At 45.0% G+C, this 12,077-nt stretch overlaps 3 protein-coding genes across 3 annotated transcripts; 2 read left to right on the forward strand and 1 right to left on the reverse strand.

Moving 5' to 3' along the window:
* Positions 1 to 91: 91 nt before the first annotated feature.
* On the reverse strand, positions 92 to 3,325 carry LALA0_S07e05864g (LALA0S07e05864g1_1; the record flags this gene model as incomplete). Its single annotated transcript, XM_022771578.1, has 1 exon — positions 92 to 3,325. One exon carries the CDS (start codon positions 3,323 to 3,325, stop codon positions 92 to 94), a length of 3,234 nt encoding a protein of 1,077 aa, XP_022629471.1.
* Positions 3,326 to 6,023: 2,698 nt separating this feature from the next.
* Positions 6,024 to 8,027, forward strand: IOC2 (LALA0S07e05886g1_1; the record flags this gene model as incomplete). The annotated part of the gene is made up of 1 exon (XM_022771579.1): positions 6,024 to 8,027. The coding sequence occupies one exon, from the start codon at positions 6,024 to 6,026 to the stop codon at positions 8,025 to 8,027; it is 2,004 nt and encodes a 667-aa protein (XP_022629472.1).
* A 582-nt stretch (positions 8,028 to 8,609) lies between these two features.
* Positions 8,610 to 9,962, forward strand: GIS3 (LALA0S07e05908g1_1; the record flags this gene model as incomplete). The annotated part of the gene is made up of 1 exon (XM_022771580.1): positions 8,610 to 9,962. One exon carries the CDS (start codon positions 8,610 to 8,612, stop codon positions 9,960 to 9,962), a length of 1,353 nt encoding a protein of 450 aa, XP_022629473.1.
* Between the last annotated feature and the right edge of the window lie 2,115 nt (positions 9,963 to 12,077).

Below are 12,077 nucleotides of genomic sequence, written 5' to 3' on the forward strand. Positions count from 1 at the left end.
CTTTTGTTCTGGAGAAAAACTAATTGATTCGAGCAGTACTGTACATTAAAATATTGTCAATAGTTAAACCGAAAATCATTTCGAAAACAACTCATAAATTTAGTTCCGTTAAAATGTGAGACGCCAACTCTTTGTACATCCAAGTATTACCCGACACTTTCTTGAAATGAATACCAGCCAAGCCAACAATGCGAACTTTTACAATGTGAATTTCGAATTTGAGTGGTGGTCGTTCCTTGGAGTCGCTGGTGATTCCCCCATTTTCAGCATTATTCAAGTTGTGAGCTTTAGAAGTTGTCAAAATGTCATCTTGGTTCAAAGATTCCAAAGATGCGCTTGAAACTTCAGGTATGCTAACATTACCATGGCTTGGTGAAATGATAGAGAGATTTCTTTCGTGGGTACTAGCAGCCTGAGGAGTGGCAGCAATTGCTGGTTGCTGAGATTTACCCATGGATGTTTGACGTCGTAGCGAGCTGTTACGGGAAACAGAGCTTTGTTGAGCAGGGATAGAAAAGTTCCGTCTGTGAGAATTTGCTCCCCAACTATTATTGCTGCCCACTGATGAAGCATCATTAACTATTATTACTGGTTGCTGAGGTGGCTGAGAACTTGGCGCGATATATGACTGTTTGTGCAAACAGACAAACCCACCTTTCACTTCCTTGAACTCAATGCTTAGCTTCTTTAAGACAGAAATGATCTTGTACCTTACAATTGGCAACGGCTTTGATGAAGTTGTTTGAACAGAGAAAAACCCTTTCAAAAACAAAGAGCGGGGATAATCAATGGATGGCATTGAACCCATAGGCGCCTTGGAGGCAATACTGATAATCTCTTCATCGGTGAGATCGCGTTCACCCTGTGGAGGGCCTTCGACATTGCTGAGGTAGTCGGATTTTCCTTCGTTTCCATATTCCAGAAACTTTTCGTCATTCATATTCATCACTTGTTGGTCCATATTATTAGATACAGGTGGTCTCATAATTTTGAGAGATTCACGACGAGCATGTCCGACAGACTTGGCTCTGGCGGAAGGATGCATCTTTCTTCCCTTGGGTACGTTGAGCTGGGACACAGGTTCATCCTCACCCGATATCTGTAGTTTCTGAACGCCTTCTGCAGCAATTTGTTGATCTTTCACCATGTTTGCAGCATTAGACGGCAGTGCCGGTAGTTTCATATGTTGTTTGGCGTTCGTTATACCTTCGGGTAAAGGTTGAGTACCATAGGTCTCGATTCGTGTAAACGGCACGTTCTCTGAAACAGTTCTAGTGTGCGTCTTTTTCATGGTAGTACCGGATACTGGCTGTGGTGCCAAGCGCTGCTGCGCTGGAGCTGGTTGTACATGCAATTGGTGCTGCAATTGTTGAGGCTGCGAATTTTGCTGTTGATGTCCATGACGCTTCTGAGAAAAGCGTCTGAACATCGTACCAAATTTGGATTTATCATTTGATGAACTGACTGGTTGTGTTGAGGGCTTATGAGCTGCTTCGGCCTTCTTCTGTAAAGCTGCTGTGGCCTGGTCAAAATCATGCGATTGCGGTGTTGGGGACAGGACTACGTCAAGATCTGTAGGCGTAAATCCTGTTTCGACTGGAGTTCTTCCCGTAGGCGAAGTGTGAGCTTGTTCTGGAATAGCGAGTTTCGGAGGTATCATCACTGTCGGCCGTGGTTTTGTAGGGGAGCCAGCCGATACAGCATTCACCATAGGGAAAGGTGGGACCACATTCAGTACTCTCGCGTTTACAGAGGGTTCCTTTTTATGCTGTAGGGGTGGCGTCTGTCCAACCATTGCGGGAGTCGAAACAGGTGTCACACCTGGAGTAGCAGGAGTCCCAACAGCAGGACCCGTAGTGGGCACATCCAAGGCCTGTGGTACTTGGTTCGCTGCCAAAAGTGCGGCTCTTTTCTGCTGCTTGGCGAATTTTCTTTTCACTGTCTCGTCTACCAAATGATAAATTGATAGCAATGGATGAAACGCCCTAGTGGGATCTTCATGTACACCTCCCTTACCCGCGTTGGCCCAAAATTGTTTGAGTAGACTTTCGTACTCTGGACTTGTAAGTATTCTGGTGAGCCACGCAGTGGCTTCCACAACGTCATCGACGAACTCAAGACGGTACATTTCCTTTATTACAGTGGAGTCCAGTGCGTCCGGTGTTAGAGGCATACGATGAGGCAAATAAGAAGGAGCAGGAAAATCATAGCCCCTTTGCATCCACTGGTGGTTAACGACCTGCTTCAAGGTAGCACGTTTATTTGGGTCAACGACGAGCATCTTGGAGAGTAAAGAGATAACTTCGATGGACAAGTGCTGGGGATAATCGACTCTACCTTGCTTAATCTTTTCGTGGAGTACACTCGAGTTTTCATCATCAAAGGGGACTTTACCACATACCAGCACATACAACACGACTCCAAAGGACCATACGTCAACTTCAGGTCCCGTATACGGACATGCTTTTAGTAGTTCAGGTGCGGCAAAATATAGTGAGCCACAAAATGTGTGGAGCTGCTTCTTGGGATTGTACATGTTTGACAGACCGAAATCAATGATCTTAATCTCACCCGATGTTGATATCATAATATTCTCAATCTTCAAATCTCGATGCACAATATTGTTCATATGCAGGTACTGTAATGCGGAGGAGATACCACGCGCAAATTTACGAGCGTTACGCTCACGCAACGAACCGTGCTGAATAATGTAGTCCAGTAGTTGACCACCAGAAACGTATTCGAACAGCATATAAAAATGGTTACTCATCGTGCACATTTCGAAAAGCCGGCAAATGTGAGGATGGTACAAGATTTGGCCCAATGATGACTCTCGTATGGTACGTTTGTCGCGAGATATTTCCTTCTCAAGTTTGTGTTCACGTTCCAAGACCTCTTCTTGCGTTCTGGGCGGTGCCATGTGCGATTCCTTATGCACAAACGCCTTGGTGGCGCGGTTTACAATCTTGATAGCACACAGCTCCTGTGTTGTACGGTGTCTGGCAAGTTTTACCTTACCCATCGATCCTGCTCCCACGGTTTCGAGAAAGTCCCAATCTCCGAGACTTTTCCGGTGAAATTGCTTGGCTGCCACATTAGAGCCCTCCTGACCTGCACCACCACCTTTCAGCCCAGTGTGCGATGTGTTTGAGACGTCTACCGCCGGCATAAGCTTCGAACTTGTGTCGTTTCCGTGACTAGAGGAACTTCCGTGATTACTCCTTTTTCCCATCATTCGCGGCGTAGCAGGAGCTGTAGCCAACGAATTGGCAGCCCCACCCATCCTGAACTCCCGGTTTATGTGGTAGTCAGTATTGGAAGGCATGGGAGACTGCAATTGGGGTGGTTTCGAGGCTTTGTTTAGTGAAGTTGTGGGAAGTTGTGATGAGTGAGATGAGAGTTTACTTTACATATTACTTCGTCAATAATAAGATATCCATCCCTATATATACGGGGATTATCACTTTGACATTATGTGGCGGGAGCGCTGTGAAATAACGAAATTAAACTAAAGCAACTGATAACGTTTTTAGTATGAGGACTATGTTCAAAATAAGATTAATAATGTGAAGGATTGGTGCTGGCTGTTATATGAGGTTGTGTACCAGTATTTGCGGACGTTTTATTAAGATTGTGTATAAAATTTTTTGAAACTTTTTTGATACGCCAGCTCTGCTTATTTTGGAGGCTGACTGGGTAATTTCTGAACAGCATAAAGATGAGTTATGGTTCTCGTCTATCAGTTTGGTTTGCGTCTGGTGTTATTTGTAATGAGAATCGCGCTGTCGTTTTATCACGTGACTCGGGGAAATGCAACGTTTGGCTGTGTCAAATAGAAGTGAATCGCAACTACAAAAGGATAGAAAGATTGTACATTCATCAAGATGTATTGTGCTGAACTGTGGCTGATCACTGCATGCACACCCATATCTGAGGTCTGTTTCTCTGTCCCAGTGAAATCAGTCACGTGATATAGAATGACAGCGTCAGGCTAAAAAAGTATGTAGACTAGCATTTCAGATGAGCACTATAGTGACTAAACGGTGAAGCGGTCGGATCAGAAGTCGTTTCCATGTCATAAATGGGTGGCTTCTTATGCAACTCATAAGATCTTCTCCTTCCTACAACATACGATACGGAGGGATAGCACCAGCGATCTGGAGTAGTAGAAATTGAAATATTAATGAGTGAAGAATTGATCTAAGATGAACAATACTTTCTGAACTTTTAAGTCACAGACATCGTATACTCTCAACTGCTTAAGCATGCCCAACTTTAATGTCAATACACTGGTGGTTTGCGATTTAAAGCAATGAAAAACAAGACCAAGAGGAGGGAACGCTTATCAAGAGAAAAAGCTCCAGCGACACTCGTGACGAGTGTAAACATTATTCTTTTGACATGGCGTGATGAGTGACTATATCTTGTGTAAGTCTTGGATTTTGCGGCAAAAAGCTCTCATTTCTTGTCTATTCCTGTAGTTCATGCGATTGACTTCAAAGTGGTAAGAATAGCTCAAAAAGGTTAGGAAGTTTCACTGCTATCCAGATAATCTTAATAATTGTAGTTAACCAGGAGCGGCGCACGTTACAGATGACAGTATAATGTCCTCGACCAGTTGTAGTGTACTCATCAATAAGAAGAGGGCGCTACTAGCCGCAACAGAGGTGAATATCGTATGAACTGGATAATAGCCACATTTCACGAATAAATGCAGTAATATACGTCACGTGACGCTAGCTCGTCCCATTTGCCTTTATTGTGATGGACATATAAACACCAATAGCATGGTCGAAAATTCCCATCAACTAACCCTACACACCCCCGAATCTGGCAGTACCTGGTATCGTCACAAAGCCTGCATATCTCTGAGAAATACACTATCCATCACCATGTACGTAGTTCTTCACTTTGACTTTCCTCGACGTTTCAGGAGACCCATTAAACGTGCCATCAATCATGGTCACTTCCTTCAACCGTATCACCTTTACTAGACAGTTGGTAACGAATTCAAAGAATCCATTTTTTAAAAACCACTCCTTCGTTCATAATGATCAATAAACCGTAAATGTCCCTGTACAATGTTTCGAATTCAATTTAAACCGAGAACGAGTCCAAGGTGTTACATCACCACGCATTTCAGAACGAGACTTCTTAAAGTCGCCATCCCAAGTTTTGGTTTGAATCCAGAATGCATATCATTATATTTGACGCAATATGCCCGCTTCATCACCCTAGACGAGCAAATATCTTACGAGGTATTTTTGAAAAGTACGCCGTGAACGGCCATGCTTAGGCGTTTTGGGAGTAACCACGGGTGTCGCCGTGAGTTCAAGCATTCACGGAATGGCATTTGAGGTTCTCCGTTCCGTTAAGGCCTTAGCTCGCAGAGGTGCCGTTTAAATTGTTCACTAACCAGAAAAGAAGAATCAAACGAAACTTTTTCTTGCTTTTTTTGGAAGCTTTCTTCCATGCATGAAACATGCATGAGCTTGCGCATGAACTCAGAATAGGGCGTAGGAGATGTGATAAAATGATTCAAATAGCGGGAGACAGTACTGTCAAATACCATGGATTGAGCAACACCAAATGGTGATTGTTAGTTGTTAATCTCAAGAAACAAACCCTTGGAGAACCAGTACTGTAGGAATAGACTTAAGTTGAAGAAATTTGTATCCCTCTGTACGAAAATTTAATTTCTTTGCTTACGTAACCAGTTATGGTCATGTGATCTAAATCACTATTGACGTAATCATTTTAATGACACCTTTCACGTGACAGATCTTCACTATTATCACTGTAAATATAATAAAGCGCATGGAATCGCGAAATGGTGAAGAAGGCATCGGCTAAACACTCAAGGCAGATACAAACGTTTGATTTAACGCTTCTATACCTCTAGACTCATAATTTTCAAATCCAGGTTATCTGCCCTCCTTTTTCCAATCACTTTTTTGGACCAAATTTCAACTTTTCAATACTGTATAACATCTCAAGGCTAAGAACACACACCTACAAGAGTCATGAAAAGAGAGTTGGAGACCGAACCGATGGTATTGGAGGACTACCTTACGGAAGAACAATTGCAACAGTTGTCTAAATTGGTGCCAGGGCCTGCCGTGAGTCCTGACTTGATACACAATTGGCATTTCCAATACGTGGTTGCATGGCTTGAAGTCGTGTGCGACACCCAATACACGGCAGACCAGGGCAAGGCTTTTTACGCGGGGATTTCATTTGATGAGAAACTGCTGTTACAGGATTTACACGAAGACCACGATGAAAACATTTATACACAGATCCGGAGTCGAATTTTAAGAACAGTCACTCAGAACAAGACCGTTCAATTGAAAGAATGGGATATTGCCATCAAGTACAATTTGGCACAGCGGGGTGCTGTACCGTGGTACTCTGAAGATCCTCAAAATCGATTTTCGGACCTGAGCGTGCCGCAACAGTTTGAAGTCCTGTATGCATGCATCAAATATATCGAACGGCGCAATCAAGGGTTCAGAATGTACCTAGGCAACCATTTGGCGCGGTTCCAGTTCCCAGAATGTGTCTTGGAAGATCGGGTTTCGCTTTTGGTACTCCCTGGTGGAAAAATTGTCGAGAAAAGCATAGTTGCAAGTGAAAACGCTGAGTTACGAGTACCGATCAAATTCCGCAATTGTAGTGTGCGATACGAAGACCATGAAAGTGTGGAAGTGGTACAATTGGATTTTGGTCCCGACATTGAAGAGTTTTTGTCCCAACTCTCCCTTCAATTCAATGTAGTAACGGGGACGTGGGATGAATACGTGGAATATTTGAAGAATACTACGGATGGGTCCATACAACAGTTTTTGGCAGAGCAGTTACCTACACTCGCCGAAATTGAACTTGACGGACGTCGTTTGCTGGTGAATCGCGAACGTGAGCGGTCGATGGCGGAACTACTAGTGAGACGCAAACGGTCTTCGAGACTCGTGGCACGCGAAGAAGACACCAAACGTCGAGATTTGGAAGCCAAATGGCATGAAAAACTCGACGAGCGCGATCAGTATTTAAGAACTCGTCAGCGGGCCGTGGCAAAAGTCAGTAAAGCTATTAAGGACTCGATGTGGTCACAACTTTGGGATCAATTCGAGCAAGACGTCAAAGCGGAGAAAATAAGACGCAGAACCGATGCGCACGAAGACTACGAGGCCCAGATGGCTGAAGTAGACGCTGCGGTGTTGGAAAGTGGTGAAAAGTTCCTGCAACCGGTTATCAGAATCGAAGAGCCCTTGGATGGTCCATTGGAGGCGATATCGTTAGAATTGCCCGACGAATTGGTCATTACGCAAGAGGAGCTACAAAAACTAGCGAACCACGGCGTGCCTGTGGCGGACTACAGTCCGGACTCTCAGGATTGGGTATTCCAGTGTCTTTGCAATGTGGCTCGTGGTGTGAATCTCAACGACAATGAAGCTATCAAACAACACACGCTGGTATGCTGCGATATGTGTTTACGGTGGCAGCATCTGGAGTGTCAGGACGACAAATGGATTGTGATGTTGGGGGAGGCACGACAGAAGCCGTTGAATCGCAGGGATTTCGCTACCGGGACTGTAGGAGTTGGTGTAGAAAGTAGCCAGGGAACACAGCGACGCAGCACACGACGCATAGCAGAGCCTGAAGTGCCTTCCGCTACGCATCAACGTCCCCTCACAACCGCAAACTCGCTTCCAGAGACCTTTGTGTGTGGATGGTGCATGAAGACTCTGGAGACCGAGCTGCGTGCTATTTTCGGCCACGAGTTGAGAGAAACTCGAGCGGAACAACGCAAGATACACGAAGAGCGCGAACGACGCAAACGAGCCAAAGAAGAGCGTAAGATAAAGCTACAAATCGATTCTACACCTGCGAAATTGGTTCAACCTACAAAACCAATAAAACCCGCAAAACTCGTCGACCCTGCAAATTCTGCTGCAAATTCTGCAAAGCCGTCTGTCCAAACGGCACCTGTTGCTGTACCTACAGTGATGCTTCCGTCCCAACTATGAATCTGTCTCGCTTTCACTGTACCCCAGCATTCTGAATAGAATCGTCATGGTACTAAGTGGTGTACTCTCTAAGCTCCACTACGTCTACCACGGTGTGTACGGTTCACTTTTCCAGGCTTTGCCATTGTTCTGCAAATTCTCGCTAATCCACGGCTCTCGTTACTCATTATCGTTGCGTGGTGCCTCTGCGAAAGGCGAGAATTCTGATGCAAGGAACACGTATCTCGCAGATACTCCCGCTTTTGGCATAAAAACATCTACGAAAACGTACTGCTGTTGTCATACACGGCATCATCGTCACTGTTTGTAGAGCCTTGCAGAATACAATTAGGAGCCCTACTGGAAAGGAAAGCGTTAGACACAGCGTCGTCGAGTCGAAGTGACGGCAGGTATGGTTGAAAGATGGGTAAGCGGAATGGGCTTGGTCAGGCTTTGTAGGATACGGGTGTTGAGCAAGATGAGTATGTAGTCAGAGTGAATAAAAGAAGTAGAAGAAGTAGAAGAAATTTCAAGAGACTCAAGAGTGTTCCAGTGTATCATTACAGAGGCTCACAGACAGCTTGTTTTTCGTCAATAATCTTGATGGCCTTGAGTGCATACGAACTGCGTGGAGTACGGCTTAAGAGACAGTTCGACGAGCCCACTGATGGTGGAGGGTATGCAAGATTGAAAAGTAGAACAAGACGTGCCGGTCAGACGATGTATATAAGTAAAAGCGGGAGCAGTGTGACACCGTCGATGAGTTCGGTTCTGGCGCAGCTCAAATCGCAAAGAGAGCTGTCGTCAACGTCGTGGAGCAGCGACCAGTGTTATAGTACGGCTACATTGTCGTTGGACTCGCAGTGTGAGCTAGATGGATGCCGATTGGACAGCGTTGGCACTCCTGGATCCGCTTCGACGAGATCGTCGGCTTCCTCCTCAACATCGTCAAAGTCGTCAAATTCGTCGAATTCCTGTCTAACGACCAGCACAAACAACCATCCACTGATCAGTTCGGAACAAAATGGTAACAGCAGCAGCAGTAGCAGCAGTAACACGGTAGCGACTAGAACAAAAGTCGCGCCACGATTGAAACTGATCAACCCACAAGACGTGGATCTCGCAGATTGCTACATCTCAGCAGAACTACTACAAGTGCGCTACAAACCGGTCTACCAGCGTCCCAAACAGAGCAGGCATCGCTCACAACCAGGACCGTCGCGTCGCCCGTCTGTGGAACTCACCATCGATCCACACACCAACGTCGGCATCGCTCAGTACCTTGACAACCGTCACAAACCAACGTTTCCACTGTACGATTCCAACGTGGTGGAGCTGGAAAACTGGCCCAAAGCGAACCATAAAAATCATCAAGATAAAGAGACACCCACACGACTGGATGTGGCTTGCCATGAGACGTCTTCGTCGGTGCCCAACAGACGCGTACGACAACAAACGCTCAATCACAACTTTCTCAAGCTCTACGCGATGGAAACCACGGCAAAGACCCACAACCTAATACCGGACCTCAACGTTGACGAACAAGTGCTTCGACGGTTGAGTTACCGTGATATTTGGAACTTGGAAATCCCCAAATCTTCACAGGCTCATGGCGTCAGTGTCCGTGATATCAAGCTTGCTCTTATCACCCGCAAGAAGCTATGGTCCGATATGATGTGTGAGCCTCGCCAAGACCTACACGGAGACCATGCGCCTTGGAACATGAAGTTTGTGGTGGTCGAACCGTCCACAGGGCCCCAAAAGGTATCAGAGTCCGCCAGCAGCTCTCTAGTGCGTGTCAACTCCGATATCAAGCCCTGGATTGGACCCAGCTCGAACCGGATGCTACGGCCTTCTGGGAAACTACAACTTTTTGCACGCACCAAACCTAATCAGCCGCTACGAGAAATACAGTACGTGGTGAAGGGCTGGTGCGATGCACGCTTCCAGACGTAGCGGTTCTCATTCACACTCGCATTTAGCATTACATACATACAACAGCATTTAACTAACGATATTCATACAGTTCAAGTGGCATGTTGGGCTCCTTTGACAGCGACACGATGTTAATTCTTGGTTTGTGCAAGACTCCCGATTGGCAACACCTTTGGGTGATATTCCTTCGTTGCCAAAACGTTTCTTAAAGCTTTTCTGGTATTTTACGCTCTTATACGTCGATCTAGAAGTCTGCAGGGTAAGAGGCACAGCTACGCTCAAAATCACAATACTGGAGCTTTCAGAGTTCAGATTCGGTGAACCACCCACTGCTTGAGACGATTCATGGCTACACTGACAACATAGTGAGAAGTAGTGTGATCACAAATCAAAAGAGTAGACCCACCAATCGCGTATTCTTCGAAACCTATGTATGCTTTATTGCTACAATGTCTTTATCCTTTCCTTCCAAATGCTGTAGTTCATCGATCTTGTTGCATCTCACAACCGATCACCTGTGCGGTCTCTGAGCAACGACTCCAACAAGACGTCTGGCGTTTGGTAATTCCTAACCATTGAACATGAGCACGCTTGTCTTGTTAATGCTGCTCTGATATGTCGAGGTCGTACGCATTATCGTGAACGTTGCTATGAGACAAAGTATTTCAAACTTTCGCTCCTATTCTCCTTTGGTTTTTTGGGAAGGCATCCGGTTTGATGTCGTTGTATGTCACAGTTCTGTGGGTTACCGTTCAAGAACCTAGCTGGTTGTTGAATAACCGCGGTTTGGAAGGTGATGAATTTTTGACATGACGAGTATTTCCCGATGAACTTGATCCCGCAATCGGTTATCTGTGGCACCAAAGACGTGTTAAGAAGTTGAGGCCTATCAAAGACGACGCTAGACAAGAACTTCACCACATAAGTCCCCCACCAGATTCTCACTGAATAGAAAAGTGAAGGAGGTCTTTGACAACTGTTCTAGTATCAAGATCGGTTCGTGTCATGTAATAATTCTTGGTAAGTGAGTTGCAAAATCTATCAGCGCCGCAGTTAACCTTCTGCTACATGTATGTGTAATGCATGAGTAATAATCGGTATTATCAACTCCCCGGAGCTCATCCACACTTTTTAGATGTCTAGCTGCTCGTCAGACCTCGAAGTATGGTCATGGTAGTTCTCCAGAGTTTATTTTGTCTTTCTCTTGGTAAATTAACTCTGATCTATCATTTGGACAGCCTAAAACCATTGGAATGTGACTTTCCTTTGCGATACCTGCCGTACACTCTGTGAGAGGTTCCTTTTTCAATAAGCCCTGCACTATATCCTCCAATGCTAGATGATATACCTCGCGAATGAGCTAAGAGCGTGGATACCTAAGGCCAACCTCCTAAATTCATATCAGCCCGATGGTGTCACCTAGGCTGTCAAGCTTCCTCAATTGAGATTTTTTTGGAGGTGCAAGTCGATAATCCGAAATGATCGAGCATGATCGAGTACTCTTAATGGAGAAAGTCCGTCTCCCAATTCAAAACATGCATTCTTCTTCTTCACCCAGACATGCAAAAATTATTAGCATATGAATATGATCAAACCTTCAGCAAAGCTGGAACCACGAAATTGTTTTATGCAAATCCTGAGTCTAGTATCATTACCAATAGTGTCTTGGAATTAACACATGGAATTAACAACATTGACGTAACAACAGATTTGAGCCTATTCTTGGTGTAAACAATGTTCAACGAAGTAGAATTGAACCAATCATTTAAATGGGAGTGATGAGAAGGAACGAATCTTCAAGTTCAGCTTTACAAATGCATTTGCATGAAAGAAAGTTGCAGGCAGCACTGTGTTAATTACTTCCTTCGAACGGGCAGCAGCCTTCATTGAAAAAGGCAGCAATTATCTTTGGATTTCTGTTGTAATAACCTCCAACATATAGTGCGATTTGAACAACCTGTGTGTGTTCTTCTGCCGAACTGGTTTCTATCGTCTCTTCTCTCTCTCTCTCTCTCTCTCTCTCTCTCTCTCTCTCTCTCTTTTTGCAAGTGGTGAAGCTATGCGATGAGCTTCCGTTCATAGCGATATTGGTTTCAAATTTAATGAAAGTGACATTCACGTGACCGTGACGTTCAA

Source organism: Lachancea lanzarotensis, scaffold LALA0S07 (assembly GCF_000938715.1).
Source record: "Lachancea lanzarotensis genome assembly LALA0, scaffold LALA0S07, whole genome shotgun sequence".
Classification (NCBI taxonomy): Eukaryota; Fungi; Ascomycota; class Saccharomycetes; order Saccharomycetales; family Saccharomycetaceae; genus Lachancea; species Lachancea lanzarotensis.